Source organism: Anoplopoma fimbria, chromosome 16 (genome assembly GCF_027596085.1).
Source record: "Anoplopoma fimbria isolate UVic2021 breed Golden Eagle Sablefish chromosome 16, Afim_UVic_2022, whole genome shotgun sequence".
NCBI lineage: Eukaryota > Metazoa > Chordata > Actinopteri > Perciformes > Anoplopomatidae > Anoplopoma > Anoplopoma fimbria.
The window spans coordinates 8,342,148-8,364,908 of NC_072464.1; the positions used below are offsets into that span (position 1 = coordinate 8,342,148).

A 22,761-nucleotide genomic window follows, 5' to 3' on the forward strand; every position below is an offset into this window, starting at 1 on the left:
TGCCAAAGTCTTTCTGCCTTAGAGATATACTTATAGCAAAGTGCTGAAACCTGTGCAATTTTGCCAGTAAATGAAAAGATGTTCTTTCAAAAGACCACATGTCAGTTAGACACCACACATACATACCCACACACAGAAGGAGCAAGACTAATTTGTTATTCGTGTCAATTGAAACAGCAGTTCTCCTTCGGACCCATGGATTACGAGAGCCTCCAGCAAGAGCTCACTCTGAAAGCCCCCCTTTGGAAAAAGGTGTCCCCCACTGAGTCGCACGAGGACAGCTCCACCACTGTAGTCTATAGGATGGACAATGTCACCGAGAGAAATTAAATAAATAAAAAAGAAGGGAGACCCACCTCTCCCCCACCTACACTGATCTCTCTCCCCACCTCTTGCACAAATGCCACCACCTTTCCTTACCCTCGAATATGTATACATAAATTATGCAGAAGATTATTTATTGCCTGTGAAGGAGTTGGTGTGTGGACAAACAGAGAAGCTTCTTTTGTTTTTATTTGTGTTTGGGGGAAAAATGGGATGGGGTTGCTGCTTAATTTTGCTCTGAATTCCAAATTAACCCTTAAGCCTCCACCTGCTTGTTGCGTGCGTGCGCATGTGTGTGTGTGTGTATATGTATATGTGTAGGACCAGGTGCACAGGTTGTGCCCTATCACCCCTTTTTATTGAAATGTGTTTTTGACAGCATCCTCTTCAAAGATATAGGCTAAGGGTTGATTTCTTTTTTTTTTTTTTTTTTTTTTTCCTTTTTTTTTAAAATCTGTTTTATTTGTAACAACAACAACAGAAAAGTGTATGCATGTGTTTGCAGGTGTGGAGCTTCAGTTCAGCCAGCTATCAGATCAGCAGTCTTAGAATATACATTCAGCTCTAGTGATAATTGGTCACTGTAGCTTTCACTGAGGCCTGCTACTCTAGTGGTATTATCTCATGTACAGATGCAGGCTTTTTATTTTTTATTTTTGGATTATTGATGGGAAGTTTTTGGTCAAAGGAGAATATTGTTAACATATCAGTTAGCTGTGAATGCCTGGGCTAGAGTGCAGCAGCGTTATAATTAACATAACTGAGATTCGCATTTTTTTAAAGAGCCATGAAGGGCTGAAGGGATTTTAATATTGGAGGTATCTTGCTTTTCCAATCCTGACATGCAGGACCTTTTTGTAAAGAAAGATGAACCCAAAAAGTGAAGGCTTATCTGAGTCACCTACGTTACACAAACCAAAGAGTCTCTGATCCTCTTTTGTAGTTTACTGTTAAAATAGAACTTGTTTCTGAACAGCATACACACACTTGAACCATATTTATGAATATGCTTTAGCTCTGAAATGCATCATGCTTGCCTAAAGATGTCTGCAGTAGAATAAATACAGAACTTTGTCAAATGAGATTGGTTGAAAACCCCCATTGGAGTCACTTTATATGCAAAAAGGATTGCAGGAGATTTTTACTGCACATTTGTATGTGTTCTAATTACTTTAATAGTAAACATTGATTTGAATGACCTTGACATTTAGCATCATTTGTGCCTCCCTTAATATCTTAAAAAAAAAAAAAAAAAAAATGGAATACAGAATCGACATTAACTTAGAGAACACAGGTATTAGAAGCCCACTTAAACAGAACTGGCATGTTGAACAGAGGTGAAGCCCCTCCTAGCTGCCGGACCAGTCGTGTTACCACCTTTAACTTCTCTGCTGTGAGCAGGTGACTGCAGGGTTTATCTGGGCTGTTTTTCCTCTGCACACAAGAAAATGTCGAAACAGGATGCGTTAGTCTAGAAATTAAGCTGCCTACAGAATTTTAGCACTGCAGATAAAAAAAAAAAAAAAAAAAAAAAAAAAAAAAAAAAAAAAAAAAAAAGCAAAGGTCAATATGATGAATGGTTTAAAGCCTTAAAGGGAAAAAACAGCAGCATCAGAGGAAGGTGACTTTAATAATTCCCATCTTGCACCAGTTTTCAGAAGGGGGGAAAAACAAACTTGATACTGCAATATCAGTTAGATGTTATCAAATTGAGTTGGATGCCTCAAGTCCACTGATCTAGAAATGTGTATCCATAGAAACCAATTGTATTCTGGATGTCAGAATGCCAACACACACAATGCATATTCAGTATTGTTTGTTAAGTTCCCAAAGTGTTACTCTTCTAGTAAGCTTGCACATTATCAAAACTTCTTTCCATATACATAACTACTGTTCCTCTGAATGTACATAGTGGCAGGTGTACATAGATTTTTAGGTGCGCGTCTGTACATGAGTCATGATCCTCAACAGCAGACCAGAAAGGTTGTTGAAAATACACTTCCGACGTTCCAAATTCGTATAACTGTCTCATCCAGGAAATATAAATACTTGCACATGAATGTCTTGTCAGCAGCTGTCATAGATGTCGCTCTACTGTGACTGTAGTATTAGGAGTTAATCCGTCTGTTATTCAATCGTTAAAACTGTAGTGGTGTGTGGTGTGTGTGTGTGTGGTGTCTTTGGCTAGAGCTCAAAGGGATGGCTGCTGGAGCCAATGATGTCATGTAATAACGTTTTTTTTTCTTTCTATTTTTCATGTCATGGACTTCTGTTAACATAACTTCTGTTTTCATGTTACTGCTCATTGTTGTGTGGAAGTTAAGAAGTATTCAAAAGCCTCAGTCATCAGTAATGCTCGTTGGAAATGTTTTCTACAGGAAGCAAGAAGTAGAGTTGGTTCTGTTGGCTACTTTGAATGATTGCTTCCATGGACCTTGTTGCTTTCTACTAAAGGTTCTGCAGTGGACTGTCTTAGGAGGTACTGAAAGTAGAAATAGTTAGACAGTGCTTCTGTATGTTTTTGTTTTTTTTTGTTTGTTTTTTTAAGTTATAATCCCCAATTTTCTTTCAACAATTTATGGCTAGCATTTCTTCTGCTATAACCATTAAATCTATTTTAATTCATAAGTTGCCTCTCTATATAGTAGGTTGTGGATTTGAGATTCTCAGCAAAGGATGCCTGCATCTACTGGTTGATATTAGGAAGACAAACGGCTGGCACGTGCACACATTGAATGTCATTTCTGTGCACGTCACATAACAAAATCCTCCAGAGGCGCTGTGCAGCCGGTCCCACGTATTTTAAAGAGGAAACATTGTGTCAGTAAAAGATTAGTTGCATCGAATTATACATAAAAAGTTATAATGAAAATATTACTAATAATGGAAGATGTTCCTAATGTTTCCATCAGTAGCCGCAAGTGGATTAAGGTTTAGAATTTTAAAAAAAAAGAAGTATACCATGTGCGGGCAAATGCTGAACAAGTAGGGGATTTCCAGAATGTGTGTTACCTCAGATGTGATCAGGTTCCAAGAGTAGCTCTCATTTTAGTACCTCGTCTCGACCTCGGTTTTCTTTTTTTGTCTTAGATTTTTGGACAGAGAGTCAGTCGTGTGGGTTTGCCTTTCTGGTATGAGAGTGAATGGAATTGGTTAGTAAACACTGTGCAAGCCGTTTATTTTGCTGCTACAGAACTGGGTCATTGGCACAAGATCATGTCTACAAGGCTGGGTCAGAGACGGATTTTAACCTAAATGCAACCAATCAGAGCTGATTTTCCGATATTTCCTTTTTTTTTTTTTTTTTTTTTTTTGTTGGAAAATCAGACAGACGAGCCTAGGGTTGCTTTGCATGTGGGCAAGTTTGTAACTGGCAACTCCTCTCTCTCTCTCTCTCTCGTCCAACTGTGATTAGCATTCTCTACAATCAAATTCATGACGGAGGGGCTTTTGAATGCAGTTACCCTTTCCATAGAAATCCTCAGATTTTGATTGTTCATGTCATATATGTAATGTTTCCTGTTGTTCATTTTTTTTTTTTCATTCTCCCTCTTGCATGCATATTTTTGTATGATTCATTAAATATGTTTTTAATCCCATGTAATCGCTATGTTTGAAATTCATTTGATTACCTTCCATATCTTATTTTATGTTGATTTATGTCTTGGACATCAATTTTGCTTGTGACATGAAATTTGCATATACATTACAGTCATTTAGCAGACGCTTTTATCCAAAGCGACTTACAGGAAGTGTATTCAACATAGGTATTCAAGAGAACTACTAGTCACCAGAAGTCATAAGTGCAACATGTGCATATATACATTTTGTAAACTATCACTACCATAGCAATTTGGTGACCTTGGAATTGTAAGGTTCTCTAATGTTTTGGTCAGATAAGAAGGGGAACTTATGATTACTTCTTGGAGAAGATTCTGGAATTGCAAATTTTAAATCAGACAAAAAGTCTGATTTATAAAGTAAAGTTGTTACATGGGTTGTAAATTCCCGAAAAGTGAATGTCTCCAAACATACAGTAGATGAAGCCATGCAGTTCCAAGCTCATGACTGTCAAACCTTTCTATGTTTTGATTTATTTTCTTCGTCTCATGGTTGTAACCCTGTATGTAAAGTCTCCATAATGTTCATAAGTGCTGTCTGCTTTTAGAAGACGGTTCTAAGACATGAACTTGTCTGTCTTCACTATTCTGAGCAAGTGCATCCATTTCTTTGGCTGTAATGGACTTGCAGACATGACGGTGAAAGTGGGTGTTAAGATATTTTTAGCCTTGGTGTCCCTTGTATAAATTAAATAAAGCACTATTATATATCATCTTAATTCTCTGCGCCTGTAACAATTATTTAACAACAACCATCTATGTAACTAATAAGCATCAGCAGGGGTTTATTGTTTGACTTTGGTCACTGCTACAAGAAAAAAAATCAACAATCCTGCGGCAGCTGCGTGTCACATCGAAACATGGGTGTTACTCTTGAATACATTAAAGCAAAAGTCTGTAGGACATTATGTTCTAAACGTAAACGCACAAGGTGACCAATTTGCTCTTTGGACACTGTCCGTGTCACACTATTCCAGTTTAACCGCATTCTGTAGTTTTGACAAGCTGATGTCAACATGTTTTCTCGCTGGCAACTCAGCTTTTGGAATGTGTTTAGTCTAATATTACTGGTAGGTATGTTTTGCTATATCTGAGTTTGGTTGAAAGTGTCTAAAAACATTTATTTTTACTTAATTTTTTCCATATACATGTCATGAATGTGTCACATGTATTAGCCCAAACCATTTGCAATACTTTTTTATTTTTTTATAATAATTTATGTGGTCGTTTTTTTGTTTTTGTTTCAACTGGCATATATTGATTCCCAGAAAATAAAGTTTTTGTTTTTTTCTGAAATTCTCCATTGATACATATTGTATATCCAGTGTTCCCAACTACGGGGTTGCGACCCCGAAAGGGGTCACAAGATAAATCTGAGGGGTTGCTAAACAGGATGTTCCTCTAATCTTTGTTCCTAGCCCAGAGCAGTGGCTCCCAGCGTGGGGGTCAGGTCCCCCCATCAGGATGCAGCAGAAATATAGTTCTGCTACAGAATTATTATTTTGTTTAGGGAATTGTTCAAAGCATTGATTTTACTCATGAGTTACTGAGTATTTCTGAAAAATAAAACCATCTGAGAAGGAAAAATCGGCTTCATTATCGGGGGTCACAAGAGAATAAATATGTCGGGCAGATGAATATTAGTCCCTTTTTACACAGATATTACGCAATGCTGCCTTTTTTTTGCCAGCGAGTCACGCTCACATGAACTAAAAGTATTCGTTCATTCTCTGCTCAGGTAGACATTACTCCACCATCTATCTTTACATAGCAAATAGTTGTTTGGTGCTACATTAAGGTTCAGAATGTCGTATAGAGAACCTATAATGACCATGTTTAACTGACATGAGTTTGGCTACTGGCTTTTAATTATTACTGGCTTCAAACAATCAGTACTGAGAATTTAAACTTGATGTGAATTCAAGTAGATTGAGAAAAGTAAGAAACAATTCTAAAAAAATAAGTCATTTCTTTTCAAAAATATTTTTTCTAAATTTGATGTGACTGACTCAATTTGATAAAAGCTCTTGTTCATTCTTGAGCAAAATTATGAAATTATTTAAGTAAATACCCAGACATATTGAATTAATTGTACCCTCACCCTCAGATGAACTGGAATACAGAGAAGGCATGGTGTGAGAATGAAGTCTCATGCTACTGAAGTTGTGTGTGTGTGTGTGTGTGTTTGTGTCTCTCACATTTTCTAACAGGGTTTCACTGAATCCGTTTCTAAAGCAGTGAAGGCCTTTTAATGAGCCTTATTGAAGTGAGGCTTTTGGTGAAAGGAGGCCAAATAGTTTAAGCCTCTCTGTCTTCTCTTCGGTCTCAATTTCTGCTCTTCTAATCTTGACATCACACTTGCGTGTTTGTTTTCAGTGTTTTTCTCAACTCCTTTTTATAATTGTAACTGGGGAAGTGGTTCGTTGTGCTGCATGGGCTGAAATATTGGCTTTCTGTGTTATAAAGCGATGTAGTCCTTCTTGCAGTGGTGAAGTATGTGTAGACATATTTTCCCCCATGTTGCACAAAACATAAGTCTTTTGTTTTTGGAAATTAGTTTTTTTTTTGAGTTTGACAAATCCCCAGGGCTATACAGGGTAGGGAATTCTGGAAGTACTGAGAGATAGACTAACTTTTTTCATGGGATCTGTTGACCATTTATACCACCCAGTCCCTCATGAAATAGTAATGGAATTTGGTATAATTTCCTATAGTTGGGGGAGTTGGTGGAGCATTAATGGAAATAGGGTGAGTTTGTGGTCTTGCAAATGTTCTGTCTTTGTGTGTGTCTGTCCACAGGTCAAGTCTGTCATCAACCTGCTGTTTGCCGCCTACACAGGAGACGCCTCTGCACTGAGGAGGTGAACAGCAAAACTTTTTTTTATTCTCTTGTTTATACGTTTTACTAACTTGTCATTTTGGCCACAGAAGAATATAAGATAATTTCACCTTTGTCAACCAGTGGAGTCCACTCTTAAAAGATAAACTGTGTGATGCTCACAGAGACATCAAGATGGCAGACGTTTAACTGATTAGTGGAGTATTCTTGTAAACAAACAATTTTACATTCAGTTACCGAAACTCATGTGTATCCTTGAAGTCACGCATGCCTTTCCTTCATCACAATACATTTGTGGGTTTTTTTATGTTTCAAACATAGGCTGTATAAGAATTATTTACATACATGTTTACCAGCTTGCAGTCTTCTTCTTCCCTGCTTTTGTTGGCACATTGCTACGTTTCTTGGTGGATTACTGCCACCTGTAAGTTGGTGGAGTTGTGTCACACAAGACAAAATAAACAGCTCAAAGTGTAAAAAGCTTCCCACAAAAGATCTAAAGATGGGGAGTCCACCTTTTTTAACATGCAATACTTACATACTTACAAAGTTAGTTAAACAAACATTCTGTGTGTAGGTTTGCACTCTCAGCCGTGGACATGGAGCAGAGGGACTACGACTCTAGAACGGCCCTCCATGTGGCAGCAGCTGAAGGTAACCTGCATCCTAAAGTCATTCTGTTCATCTTTATTGACTTCACAGTTGTCATACAATGTTTGTACATCAAAATCTGATTATAATAAAAGGATAATGAGAATATACAAAAGTATCTGCTACCTTTTCCACATATTTTGTGTATTTTTGGTCAGGGGCCTTATATCCAAATATAAAAATGTTCAGATTTGAATTTTAAACTAAAGGGTGATTTCAATGGAATGCCATTTAATTCAATATTAAATAAATCAATACATAAATAAATATGCCTATGAATTGAATAACATTTCAAATCTAATAAATAAAAGTAGACCTTTAAAAAAAAAAAAAAAAAAAAAAAAGATTTATTTGTTTAACTATATTAACATTTTTATATATTTGCATAATTTCTTTATTCCAGCATAGCCATAACATTTTTTTCCATGTGCATATTTATTAATTTATTTATTTATATATTTAATATTGAAGGAAATTGCATTGCATAGCTTCTAGCTATTTGGGGACGGCCCTTTCATGTTTAAACAAGACAAATGAAATAGAAGGATGGAGGCTGTGATGGCAGCATGTTAATGCCCATGGTTTTGGAATGAGACGTTCAGCCATCACGCATGTCTGTAATTCTTGGCTGTCCTCATACTTTTTTTTAAATGTACTACATTTGGAATTAAGCACAAAACCCGTTTACCTTGTTACACGTATGCGTTACGTTTCCAACATGTGTTCTGCTCTCAGGACACACAGAGGTGGTGCGCTTCCTCCTGGAGGCTTGCAAGGTGAACCCAGTACCCAGAGACAGGTGAGCCCAGACTCTCCATCATGGATTTTGGCTTAATTGTCTTTTGAAAATGCTTCAAATATTGAGTTCCATAAGCGTAATAAAAGGCATGACTACAACAAACTGTTACCATGTCGCTGGTGACCAGTGGAATCTAGAGCAAGTAGCCTATTGGATGAACTGTTTAAAAATGGGAGCAGGCGATGATGTATAATGTTTGTGTATATTTTTCCACCCAGTAGTTTTTCACATGCCAATGTTTTCTTTGTACAGATGGGGGAACACGCCGATGGATGAAGCGGTGCACTTTGGCCACCACGATGTTGTCAGCATGCTGCAGAACTACCACGACAAATACAGCCCGCCTGCTGATGCTGACAACAAGGAGAGCGCTGAGAAGAGCCTGGACAGCCTGCTGTAGACCTGCTGCACACATCTACAATATTTAGGTTTCTACGCTGCTGTGGACCACACTTCTGAAAATGTGTAGTGAATTAGTTATTGTTGCTTTGTCCCCGTCTGGTGTGCTTTGCTTTCCGGCTGTACATCGATGCTCTACTTCGTTATCACTCCCTCGCCTCTACCATAATGTAGTGCGTGTTGTATGTGTGAGTGAGCACCTACTCAATACTGTTTAAACAAATGATACAGCATCCGGGTATCCGTAATGCAATCATGTTTACAGTATATTATTCTTGTAATGTGTCGGTACCGTAAATCTTGTGGTATCCCAGGCTATGGTTTGTATAAAAGTGTATTAGTTTAGTTACAGTATAGCTCATGTTATATTATTCTCTTACCAGGAAACATTTGAGTGATATCTGACTGTGTTTGTTTGTGAGATAGTGAGGTGTGTGGAAATTATGATATAAGCTTTATAATGCGTCTCTGATTGTGTAAATGTGTTAAGGCCCACAGGCATTACGCTGACAGTGCAGTCGTGTGCCTGTTTAATCTCCGTATAGCTGCATCTATATTCTCAGATTGTTCTCCTGACTGCTGCGAGGTCAGCGGCAGGTTTCAATGAAACTTCATCTCGTTTGAAGTCATTGAAAGATTGTACTCAGAATGTATTTTTCAGTGGGAACACTTGCAATAGAAAAACTATGTATTTATTTCACAGAGACTTTTTAAAGAGGAACATTTTTAGAGATGTACGATTGTGTAGTTTGTTGCTTCTGGGGTGAAGGCAAGATGGTTTCTATATTTTATATTTTGTGTTGTCATATTTACATTTTTCTGTCATATGCATTTCCCCCCATATCCTCCAGCCCTTCCTATCAACAATATCAGATTTTTATTCCGTGTTCAATTTTTTTTTTTTTTACTTTGTTTCGTGCCATTGTTTTTTTTTTTTGGGATAGTCACAATGTTGGGTTTTCCTGCACCGAACAATTTTAGCAGCACAAGGACAATTTATAAAACTTTTGACAATTATCAATCTGTATGGACGTCTTGCAGTAATTCTTACTTAGATATGATGTTACCTATGCACTAGAGAGTTATTTCCAAAATGCTGTTTCCCACAATCCAAATCAAAGACTGTACTATAAGAATGTTCTGAATTTACCCTGATTATATTTAGTTGGTGCAAGTTAAGAAATATGAACAAACCTTACTGTACAATAACTGACCTGAACCACACAAAATGTGTCAAGACACAGGATTTTATGCTATGCTGTAACATTCCAAGTGGCGGTTTCTCATAGTATCACTATTACACTGATAATCTCACTATAATAATAGTGAATATATATATATATATATATATATATATATACAAATATTCGTACTATGGGGGCCTAGAAGTCACAAGTATCAGAAACAGAATACCTGAAGAGTCAAAAGAATAGTTTAATTCTTACTTAAATTCATGTTAATTATGTTAATTAGTTTGTAGCAGGCCCAAATAAAATTAGCTGAAACACATGTAATTATATTGGATTTGATTTTGACGAGTGCTAATGTTAGCTATAGCTGCCAGCGGTGGGGCATCAGTCTGCAGACATGTCTATAGTTGTGTCACCAAATGGGAGACATGTCAGCTTCCTACTGTAGTTCCATGTCAAAGATATCAGGAACTCGTAACTTGTAATGAAAACGATGTGATGTGACAATCCAATGGTAACACTAGCATGCTGACTTTTTCACAATGACACTGCTCTAAAAAAATAAAGGCAAAAAGTAAATCTTAAAAACATGTCGATGTTTAACAGGTAACATATGTTTCCTTGCTCACCATTATGAGTTTAGTAAATATTTGCACACTGCAAAATGTACTTTTTGTTAAACATAAATAAAAAGGGTTCTGTTTATAGGCAGATGAAAGTATTAACTGTTCAATTTTAACAAACAAATTGAGCTATTCAACTCACTCTTATTAAACGTGTAGTCAGTTATACATGGCTTAACTTGACTCATCAGGTTACCCATTTGTGAGACTTGTTTCTTATGGGTCTCAATTTATCTAGTGCTAAATAGATATTTACAAGTAATTCAAAAGGACACATATTTTAGTAGGTGTAATGTGCTGTGCTGTTCTTAGACTTTTTGATGAAAGATTGAAGATTGAACTGCTTTCTAAAAGAGCGTGGTATTTTTTAGTAGTGCAAGCTTGTGTATTTTGACCAGGACATGTAGGGGTCAAGACAGAGAAAAGGTGAAAACAAGCAGCCAAGACAATAGGCCACTGACTGTGTTTGTCCTTTGACCTTATGTATAAATAAAGTTGTTCAGTCCTGTAAAATGCAGATGTTATTTCTCCTGGCACTGGAATGATATGTTTATTTTAATAAACAAAAGTTAAGAACATTCAGAGTACAGTATGGTGTTTTTTTTACACACGACAGCAGGATTTTCTACTGAATCAATAGATTATTCAAAAAGTGATCGTGTGGAAGTAGAAAGGTTTGCAGTACACTTTTAAACAATACAGTAGAAAACATCACACATTAATTTAGAAACACCCCTTGCCTAACATTCCTTTTAGCTTTTTTTAGCAAAATTTTAAATAATATTGATCATACATCATTGCTTTTATGACATTTACATTTTTTTTTATAGTAAGTGACATGTTCTGTTTCTTTATTGTAATACTGACACCTGCTATGAAAACATTCCATGTATTTCATTAATGTGTCCCATTGTGATTCTGAGACAGTGACCCAGCACATTTTCAGAAGGAGCAACTAAGATCGCCGAAGGTATGAGTTGATGCTGTTTCTTGATAAATTGTCATTAAGTCGGGGTGTTCAGGTATGTCGAGTAAATCAGCGAAGAGTTCAGCGAAGAGTTCAGCATTATCCAGCTACAGGGAAACAAAAAAGATTTTGTTTTAAATTAACGTCAGAGGAAAGGTTGTCTCATATTTAAAAAAAAAAAGGAAATCAAACTTAATCTCTTAATCAAACTGCAACTGTATCTTTGAAAAACCTGGAATAACTGAAATGGTGAGATTGTTAAAGCTGCACTAAAACATATTTTCATATTAACAATGGAACAAATTTACAAGTTCTGATGCACTGAAAGAGTCCCCGCCCCCCTCTCATACCCATTGCTTTACCCTACTATGTCTACCTGGGTTGCAGTTGATAACTTCAATGATGATAGGACCAGTTAGCTGTTAGCAAGCTAATGGTAGCTATGTGTAAGCAAAGTAATATAGTTAGATAAGGCTCTTGCAAACGTAATAGCCTACTGCATAGCTTTCTGAGACATCCACATTCCACCATAACACAAATTGCATGCTGTGAAAATACTTGAGCTTAATTTACAGAACATGGTTATGCTTAAACGGACATTTGGACAAAATGCTTGCTGCACACTTAACGTTAGGCATTCTGAGTATCAAGATGTCACTTTTTCACATTCTTCCTGCTAATGCCTCAAGTCTTATTGCCTGTATCCTCAGTTTTTTGGTTTGGCAGAGTATAAATACTTAGTTCTGGGGTATATTTAACCTGATGGTAGTGCATCCCAAGACACAGCAACTGTTTTTCTGTTTTTTTTGCTAGCAGACAAAAAGGCACCTTCACGCAATAATGTTTTTGGATGGGTTTTTGTTAGATGTTCAAAATAAGGTCTGTGGTTAACACAAGCTTAAGAAACTTTAAACGTTTTGTTTTACAATATATAATTTGTCAGTTATTACCCTTCTCGTGAATTTTGAAGATTTAAGTCTCTTAAAAAAGGCACTTGCTAACAAGTGGCTAGATGAGACTACAAAACGCCATCACATGGACAAGTCCGCCTTCACAGCCTCATTGTGTATACTCATGCTACCATGATGTAGTTGGCTTGTAGCCCAAACTTTATAGCTTTTTACTTCTACCAATTGCATCTTAACCATACAATGCCACACACACTTTATTTCTGCAATAATCTAAAATCTAATGAAAATAGCCCATGGGCTTTTTGTCGAGGGAGCCAGTGTAATGCTAACTTTCTCGGTTAGCCTACAACAAAATGTCCTCCCTGTTATATACAAAGCCTATTTATCTGGCCCAAGACAGACAGTTCGGATTCTGTTTACAAATAAATACAATTTAAAAACTGAACAAAAAACGAATCACGCCAATAACTTTTTTGCCACATTATATCCTTCAAACCATCAGATCCCTCCTGTGCTGTCAGTGCCAGCCAATCAAAACATGTGCAACTGTCTGCTATTGCACGAAGGATAAAATGGCTCCACTGCCTGGGCCACCACAGCGTGCAATGCACTCAACTTAGTTATTGCCTGGTCATCTGCCATTGCCCAGTCAAAGAAGTGCAATCTCTCTCATCGGTGGCCTACAGGCATCCAGGCTAAATGTTTACAGGAAATGCTGGGATGTAGATAGGTAAGAAATTATGATGAGCTGTAGGCCTATAAAACATTGTTTACTTTTGGGGCTATATCACAGCTTGAGTTGTTTATGATTAGGCCACTTCTGCAATTTAGAGAAGAAAAAGTTTGGAAAATGATGTGGCGCGTTGTGTCAAGTGTATATACATAATGAGACTGATAGTGCAGGGAAATTGTGATTGTCATCTGAAAATGTGCCCCCCCGAACAATTTAGTTTAATAGCCCTGCTATAGATTCCTCATATGTCAATGTTGTGTTAGTAGCTTGTGCCACTGCCCCACACTGGCCAAAAATATCAATAAAAGCCACTGTAGAAAAATATGTTGTAAAATTTCAAACCCACTGTTATTCCAGGGTCCATGTCCATGTCCATGTCCATAATGGGCATCTCGGTCGGTGGAGACGGCGGTGGCGTAGGATTGCTGTAGAAAAAACATAGAAAATTAAGGCAAATTTCTCCTATAGCATTAAACAATATAATTATAATAAAATACTGTTCATAGTTTTATTTATGTGGTCATTTAGCATTTTGAAAGCATCCCCTGGCTCTCCATGAGGGTAACAGTTGTAGATGGTCAAATATATGAGATACAAAGCGTTCAATCCCGATGTATTTTTTGTTCAGTTATGATTATCTCACTTACTCTGAGACGGGAACCATAGTTCTGTTCACGTAGTCACTTACGACCTTTTTAGTTGCCGACATTTCTGCATGAACAGAGGTTTAGAGATTAAAGATTATAACAGGATTCATGTTCAATTAAGTATAGTATGCTACTAAGAACACATCATTGACTTAAACCAGATAACCTCAGCATCATTTGCAACATTAACATCATGAATCCACTAATCATAACGAGTGCGGGGAGGTTTATTTCCTCCAACTGTTGCATGAAGTTCAAATTAAGTTGTTATGCAATACTTTTAAAATTAGACAAGATGTGTCTGCAATTATGAAACAATTCAATTTTTGTCCTCAAGGGGAAAGTCAAACGAGAGACAATACCACGAGGTTTGTAGTAGCGTTTAAAGGCAGCGTCTTTGTCTATGTCTGGGTAGAGGTAGATCAGTGGATTCCTGTGCTTTCTCCCCTGGGCTCTCAGACTGTAGTGGTAAATGATGTCCGGCACAGAGATGGACAACAGCTCATTCTTTGTGTAGGGCTCGACTGCATGCACATGGGTTTCTACAGGGGAATCACATACAGAGAAAGAAGTAAGGGAACAAAGAGATAACATACATGAATGTCTGGTGTTGAAATAATTTAATTCACTCAAGACAAGAAGACTGCAGCAAGAAGAGAAAAGATGGAAAAGGGAATGCTCATTTGCACTTGATGTATAGTTCATGGTGGTTTGTTTGGACTGTATTAAGATTTGGCTTCGGTGGGCTTAGGTGGAGGACAATGAAAGAGAAATATCAAAACAATATTATTTTTGTACACATGCAGGATTATTAGGAATGACAAAAACTGCGGCAGGGAACAACAACAACAGTGTGAAAATGCTGTGATGGTACAAACTTTTGAGCGACCTGATTACATACAAGCTTAATGTAAAATCATGCAAACGTGGAATCTATGCAACTTGAAATAAGTCGCATGATGCTTTGCCGCGGCATCATGCGACTTATTTCAACTTGCATAAATGTCTTGGAAAATCCATAGAGTTAAAATCCTCCTTAACATACCACCATTGCAGCGATCAACCCAGCTGAAGGTGATTGCTCCATCTTTGTTGCTTTCGCTAAAGCGTAGCAGAAAGGTCCCGGTCTGTTTTTCCTGCAACAGAACCTGTGTTCTCTCCCGGCTCACGAACCCCATGATGGACCTGAAACAAACACAGAATATGACGAAAGTTTAGTTTAATGGGATGTATAGTGTGATAATATTCAGAAATGTTAGGTTGTTGTGAACGAAACAAAACCAAAACAGTAAAAAGTTGCCTGGAGATGAGTCTTACCCATCCCGCCAGAGATCCACCAAGTGCCTTTTGATCAAATCCAGGATTCCATCAATCCAAATCCAGGCACTTTCATTCTGTCCACACAAGAAATAAAAAGTCAACATGTAAACACACACACACACACATACACTGAAGTCCCTCAGGTTGAACCAATAGTTTAACTACAGTATGAACAGAATCTTGCTCAACGCTCACCTTGGAGAACTTGCTCCACTGAACGAGACCATCAGGATCGTCTGCGAAGAAACTAACAGTTAGCCTACATAAGAAATGTCATGAAAATAAAAATGAAAATTAAGTCATATATTTGTTAAATTGACTCAGTTTTCCCCAAAAAATATGGACACAGTCGCTTTTTTCACTTTTCTCTCATATAATTAAATATAATTAGACGATGCCGATAGTGTTTGAAAGGAATTGTTTGACAAATACGCTTTCTTTAGTTAGATGAGTGAATCTACTCTCAAGTCTGTGCAGTATCAAGCTTCAGAAGTGGAGCTTAGCTTAGCATAAAAACTGTGCCAAGTCAAGAATGAGTACAATAGGCCACATAACCCAAGGTAAAACCAAAACGTGTTGTTTTTAACATCATGTTTTTTGAACTCCTTTTAGCAACCAAACACTTGAAAGTGACACTTGTGTGGAAGAAGCGGTCAAGCACTCACCCACGATTCTGTCTTGCAGCATGGAGAGCTGGTTTTCGTCGAGCTCGCGTTGGCCAACGGACATAAACTGCCAGCTCAGAACCTGTGAGAGCTTGTGCCAGGTGAGTGGAGGAGGGTCGAGAAACATGGACAGGTTCTACAGAAGAAAGTCACAGAATTCAAATGTGATTCAAGACTTGACAATTGGACTTACAAATATGAACCTGTGCAACACAATAAGAAGAAAGAAAATGGTACAAACTGTAGAAAATAAAAAATAAAAGCAAAAATGCATTTGTACGACTGTTTGGTGCTGTCTGGATGTGTCCTATCATGTAGTTAACAGAGCCTGATATTGTTTTTTTGTTGTGTTGAGGTGTGATGGCTTTACCCTTGGTTCACTAGTGGACAGCATGTTGAACCACATGACAGAGACCCAGGCATTGACGACCTGATTGGTGCTGGAGATGACAACCACAGGCAGAGAGCTGGTCTGGAACAACACAGGAGGAGGAGGCCATTAAATAAACAGCCTGGCTACAATTTTCCTGCTCCAATAGTGCCTCCTCTTACACCAATAATATCTTCGGTTCAGCAGCAAATAGTACACAGAGATTGAAATGCCTCTGTTTACTTACCTCGATGTTAAATCCCAGTCCAGCGTGCTGAAACCCTGTCTCAAACTTAATGATGTGGAGTTCCTCGGTGACCACCAGATGACTCTGATGAAGAAGAAAGAGAGAAGGAAGAAATACTTGTTTAATCATTTGCAATCACATAGGTATTGTGTGGGGGAAATCACTTTTAATGAAATCTAATACGAGTGAAACACACCTATGTTGTGATTTGATGGTGGTTATATTTACCCGCCATCCATAAAACGTCTCACTTTTGCTGCTCTCCTTACTAGTTGGGTAGCAATATTTGCATTCACTGAATTCCATCCATCTTTCTTATCTATCAACATGTAGTTGTCCCACACAAATGTTCTTTGGAAAGCTACCTTAAACCTTCATTAACTGTTTAAGGATTAAGGACATGTCAATGGCATGGCAATCTCGGTCCAACTACCAGTCAGTTCATCCACCACTTTGGCCTTAATGGACATGTCACAACTGGTTGATGTACCATAAAATGTGATACACAACCCTTCAGAATAAATTAAACATTATCAGATCAAATGTTTTATTCCATTTCTTTAGTTTTGACCAAATACCTGCAAAACGAATGTAGTTCCCATCAGCCTTAGCTGTATTATGTTGTTGTTTTGCTAATTAGTAAAATGCCAAACTAAGATGATGAACCATGGTAAACATTATACCTGCTAAACATTAGCATGTTAGCATTACCATTTTAAGCATATTAGCATGGCGATGTAAGCATTAATAATAATAAATAATAAAATGTATTTATAAAGCGCTTTTCACAGACAGAGGTCACAAAGTGCTTAACAGCAGCGGAATTACAGTCAAGCAAGAAAACAAACACAAATTAATAAAAACAAGACATAAAACCTTAAAACGTGTATACAAAAAAGACATCTTAATCTGGCATTTGAAAGAAATAACCGATTCAGCTAACCGCAGGTGTTTGATCATGGCTCTAGCTCTAGCAAGAATTTACACATCCAGTAAATACAGGGCAACATGAGCATTTATTGTGACAGAACACCGACACTGCCTTGACAAACCAAGATTAGTGCTTTTTAACTCACAGTTTGGCCCACATCTGCCTGAATAACTGGTTCCACCGTCATGCAGATGAGGGACACTTAGAGCTGACCCTCTTTTAAAAAGGCCTAAAAACCTCTTAGTTGTTTCATTTGGAAATTCTATCTCTAAATTTTAACTTTTACTTTTCTTTTTTTCTTATGTTAGTGTTGTTAAATGTCCACAGCCATCAGATGGCGACCAATACACAAAGAACAAACTGCAGTTAATTAAGTTTGAATGTCTCATCTTACCTCATATGATCCTTTGGTTCTTGATTTGCTTTCCTTGAGTGACTGAAAAACAAACAAAAAAAGTGTGTCTAAGAAAATGCACTCATTATATACGCTAATATATTTTTTGGACCTATGCATTATATCATATGTATGTTCATAAAACAGGAGGAGTTTCCTACCATGTGACTAAATTCTGCCACCAAGCCTCCACAGGGCGAATCCACGTCCAACACTTTACTGTCATCCTTGTTGAAGTCAAAGTGGCGGAACCTACAACGATATCAGGCCAGAAAGCGTTTAATGTCCAAAAATGTATCAGTAGTTTATAAGAATTTGCCAATTTACACTTCAGATTGTTTTAATTGTATTGGTACCCTTTACCTACCCTTTAAGTGTCTTGGCTTCAACATCCCTTTAAGGTGATAAAACATATTATAAAAATATTGATTAGAAAACAAAGGCAAGTGTTTTTTTTAGAAACAGAAAAGTAACAAACAAAATCAGTTAAAGGAAAATTAAAAAAATGCAATGGAAGAAATCTTTATGTAGGATTATAGTTTTCTTTGACTTACTTGTCAAATACAGGTTTGACTTTGAGCAGGCACTTGAACTCTGGGAGGTTTGCCAAGAACCTGAGAAAAGAAGAAACAAATACTGACTGAAAAATATCTCTCCTTCTGTCCATAAAATACATCCCAGAACTATTTTAAGAATTATGTTATTATGCTATAAAGCTCATATTTAGCAATTCCAACTGGTACAGATAAAATGCTAATAAGTTAATTTGATATTTCTAGGCTGCATAAAGTAGTTTTAGACATTTTTAATGGCATTTTAATACATTTCAACACGTGTTGTTGGAGGCCACAGCCACTTTTCAAGCCTACTGGCACCAAGAAAGTATTTGATTAGGAAAAAAATTAACGCAACTTTATCATCACGAGTGGAACATTTAATGTCAACACGGTAATAAAAAATTAGCATTAACGATAACAGTAATAATTTCACAGAAAAAGAAACTGCTGTCATATGAATTACAGTAATATTTCTTACAGTACAGTGCCGTATTTGACTACACGTTCAAAAAATGCTATGCATGAAACAAAAGCAAAAAGTAGGTAACCTGAAATCGCTCCACAGTTGACGTTTATTTCTAAGACCCAGACATATCATCCATCTGAATGCTGTTTTGGCTACTATTTCTAAGTAGACTGCAGAGCAACACTGTGTTAGGTGCAGACTTACCTCACTGTCACTGTGAACCGCACACCGGTCTTAAGTATTAGAGGTCGTTGTGGTAAACTGGACATGAACGGTTGTTTCTCAACCACGAGAGCACTGCAAAGCAAGACCACAACAAAACATGTCGACAATATGAAAGAGTGGATATCAGTCTATGTGATATAAATGACACGGAAGAAACCTGATGCCATGTCTCACTTTGCAAGAAGTTTTGTGAGCAAGGACAGCATGAATTTCTCAAATTCCGCCATGGGACCTGTGAGGCTGGAGGCATCGGTGCTGTTGTATATTATGTTTTGGTCTTGCAGTTTCTGCAGCTGTTCGTGTACTCCTAGCAGCGTCTCTGCCACAGTCGTGAACCTGCACATACAACATGAGCAAAGACAGGCACGCATAGAGACGAGTTTGTTGTTAGGTATACAGTCTGACAGCATGGGAACACTCACACGTTTCCTCAAACACACAAAGTTTGTTCCTCAACATTGACCGTAACAAGCCAAGGTAGTGCTAATAAGTTCTCACCACTTCTGGAGATGGTCTAGACAGGTGTCAGCTGGACTTCCAATGCAGGCCATCTGCTGCCTGCGCTTCCACTCAGGTAGCTCCACATCTGTGAGAGTGGCCACAATTTTCTGTGCCAGGCCTAAAATGTTCTCCATCTGCTGCAGCACTATCTGCAAGACAAAAGAAGTTCAGTCCGTTTTTAAGCCACAACAAAGGGCAAAATATGGCCTGCGACAGACTAGATTAGACTTGTTTTTAGCCTAGCTGATTCCTAGGACATGCCTTTTGCTACGGAGCACTTGCAGCCCCTACCAGCCGGTTTAGAAAAGTGACGAGTCAGCAGTTAATGATAGTATAAAACAATAAAAAAAAAAAAAAAAAAAATTGTGAATCACTGCAACCATGCCACGAACATACAGTAATAAATGAGCACAATAAATATTTATTTGATCTGTCAAACAGCATACAAGATAAGCTGCGGACAGACAGACAGACACACACATGCACGCACACGCATGACCATCATTATCATCCCCCAACAGCGTAAATAATAATGTAAAATCGTTGTTGGTTAGAACCATCATATCATGCATTTTATCAAGAAAAGCAATCATGACTTAAAAAACAGAAAAGCAAAAAAAAACCTGAAATAATTATGTAATAATACAAAACATGCTTTAAATAAAAATCAATACTTTTTACTTACAATATCCAAAAACAACACATTTAGAACTGACTTTCTTGCTATCAACATGTAAAGCGTAAAACGCTTTGAGAAAGTGGTTTATCAGTTTGTGCTGTGTCAACAACGACTCACCAAACACGTATCTACAGTACCTCCTTTGTTTGTGTGATAAAGTTGGTGCGCCTGCGACATTCCTCTTCCACAACAGCATGAGACTGGGCCAATCCAACGCACTGCTCCACTGGAAATGACAAATGAGGCATCCATGATGCAGGAATTCACACCACACCTGTTTCTTTTTTCTGTCTCCTACAATACAGTACCTTGCGTTTGCCAGGTCCTCTGTATAAAGTCAAGGTTTTCATTTAGGAACTCCAGTGACCTCATTTCCCTCTTCACCTCCTGTGTTGAGAGTTTAAAGTCACAAATTTAGAAAATAATGAAGTATGTTTCTTTCTCCTAGATGGCTGTCCACCAATCTGTGTAATCAAAAAATATGTTTCAGTCCAAGTGACTTTACCAAAGACTGTCGTTTCAGTTCATTGACATTGTTGTCCACCTCTTTCCATTTTTGATTAACGGCTGGACTGCTGCAACCCTGACAAAGACAAAAAAATATGTGCTTTAATTAATTTGCTATTACTGGCATATCGTGGTTATTCTTACAAAACAGACTCTTTGACAGTGTTTGCCTCTTCAACCGCAAGTTACATTTCAGGGTGCTCTGCAATAGTTAATTGTGCAAAAAACTGAGTTTAGATGCGTCCCCTCAGAGCAGGAATAAAATAGTTATACCAAACAAAAGACAGATTTGTATTATCTTTAGCACATTATTAGTTCATAGGGCATTTTGGATATTTTGACGTTTACAGCGTTTCTGCTGTTCTGTCCATCCATCCGATACCATCTTACCTTTGATTCAGAGGCTGAAGCCAGGATTGTCTTTTCCTCCTTTAGGTTTACAGAGAGGATAACAGCCAAGTTCCGAGGCTCCTCTTCAAAGTGTTTCTAAGAGAAACAAGATCATAATAATCAAATACACACCAAATCAATAAGAAGGTTTTAATCATTCTGATTTGAGAATAGAAATCAAGGTAAATCTAAATCAAATGTTTACTGTAATGTTCTGTTCACATAACGGCATGTCTGTCCTACCAGCAAGTAGTCTTGCATGCCTGGAAAATCAGGTCCCAGCAAGATGTTGTTCTGCTGAACAGAACGGTTCCGCAGTTCTTCCAAAGACACCAGGAGTGCATGGAAACAAGTTCTTGCTTTATTTTCATCCACAGCTGCCAAATCCCTATCAACAAGCAACAGAAAATGTACATCCACTCAGGGCTGGTGTCTGTCTACATGTGCTGAATGAGGGCATACAGTGCGGTACATTTCTGAACAGTAAAATTTGGGCCATCCAGACAGTTTTGCTTTAACTCTGTATACTTGTAACAGGGGTTCATAATCTGTGTCCCAAAACCAGTATATATACATTTTTTGGCCGTTTTTGAGGCTTTTCTTTTTCCTATTTTTCTTCCTCTTTATCATCAACTTCTTCTTATTATTAAGTAATGATATACAGTTCATGGTTCAGTATAAAGATTTCTGTTTTTCACCAAAGTCATGAAAAATTATAGTTTTTAATCTTTTTTAAAGAATCTTCTTTTAGGACAAGTACCGGTTAACCCTGTATAGGGGCATGAGTGGGGTCACCTTGACCCTTTATGTCCAGTGGTACCGCCCCATTTTTTCCAATCTATGTGCATTTTGTATGCATTGGTTAACAATTTGTAATTAGTTATAATAACTAAATTAAGCGAAACATCTTTAAATCAAAATTACAACTTAAGGACAATTAAAAAAAACTGACAAATCAACTAGATTTTAACTGAAAAACTGTGTTTCAAGATGGCAATAATGCAACTATGACTCTAAGAGCCCTATCCTTTATCAGTAGCGTACACAGTATTGACAAACATGCAATTACTACAAACTGGTGAATTAAAGCTCATGCAATGTTTTTATTTGTTTTTTTAATTAAAGCTCAGGTAACGTTTTCATTTGTGAACCTAGAAGAAGAGGGCCCCTATTGGTGTCTCTCCTACCAGTCATGGCTCTCTATGGTGACGCACAGACAGTGGCGGATCTCTCTGGGGAACCTTCCCTCGTACAGCCGGCTCACTCGGCCCTGGAGGGCTGAGTCGAGACTCAGCAGGTCCTGCCACTGGGACATCTGGAGTCAGCCGGGGAAAAAACAAACAGAGACCATGTTAGTCTGAACTCCATCTCTGAGAGAAAGTCAATAACGCCGATGCGTTTTGATTTATTATCATGTTTAAGTTATGTTCAAGATTTGAATCAATTGTGTCGTCATTTATCCGCGAAAAGTAATGGTACTGATATCAATAATAATAATACTGATAATAAAATAAAATTAAAAATAATAATAATAATAGCAGATCATTTTGACAACACAGCTAAAAAAAGTACGAATTAAGCCAACACTCACTACAATTACGTAAAATATCACGGACGTTAAAATCGCCTTTATATGCACCTCCTTAAAACAAAACAAAAAAACAAATGTTTTTCTTACAAGTAGTCCATACAGACAGAAAAAACAACTTACCTCTTGGCTGTTTCCCCTTGTTGTTGTTATAGATCGGGCTTGCAGGATAATATATATTATATGATAGAATATGTCCTGACTGTCTCGCTTATGAA

At 37.5% G+C, this 22,761-nt stretch overlaps 2 protein-coding genes across 3 annotated transcripts in view; one reads left to right on the forward strand and one right to left on the reverse strand.

Annotated features, from left to right (window-relative positions):
• glsb (glutaminase b) overlaps positions 1-8,633 on the forward strand; it is a 34,010-nt gene extending 25,377 nt beyond the window's left edge. Inside the window, exons 15-18 of one of the 2 annotated variants that reach the window (XM_054615665.1) lie at positions 6,744-6,805; positions 7,361-7,437; positions 8,170-8,233; positions 8,486-8,633. In XM_054615665.1, coding sequence (XP_054471640.1) covers positions 6,744-6,805; positions 7,361-7,437; positions 8,170-8,233; positions 8,486-8,633 — 351 coding nt within the window. Of the gene's footprint in view, positions 1-177; positions 712-6,743; positions 6,806-7,360; positions 7,438-8,169; positions 8,234-8,485 lie in introns of those variants that run through there. The other variant, XM_054615666.1, reaches the window with a different exon arrangement.
• Positions 8,634-8,658: 25 nt separating this feature from the next.
• Positions 8,659-22,761, reverse strand: LOC129104815 (signal transducer and activator of transcription 1-alpha/beta-like). The gene is made up of 24 exons (XM_054615663.1): positions 22,667-22,761; positions 22,143-22,270; positions 21,199-21,343; positions 20,956-21,051; positions 20,564-20,641; positions 20,367-20,445; positions 20,196-20,284; positions 19,377-19,528; positions 19,053-19,214; positions 18,858-18,950; positions 18,185-18,244; positions 17,998-18,024; positions 17,792-17,882; positions 17,631-17,672; positions 16,306-16,389; positions 16,059-16,160; positions 15,689-15,824; positions 15,219-15,259; positions 15,021-15,097; positions 14,749-14,888; positions 14,066-14,245; positions 13,704-13,767; positions 13,403-13,481; positions 8,659-11,519 (listed from the first exon to the last, which is right to left on the reverse strand). The coding sequence occupies exons 2-24, from the start codon at positions 22,268-22,270 to the stop codon at positions 11,388-11,390; spliced, it is 2,277 nt and encodes a 758-aa protein (XP_054471638.1). The 5' UTR covers positions 22,667-22,761; the 3' UTR covers positions 8,659-11,387.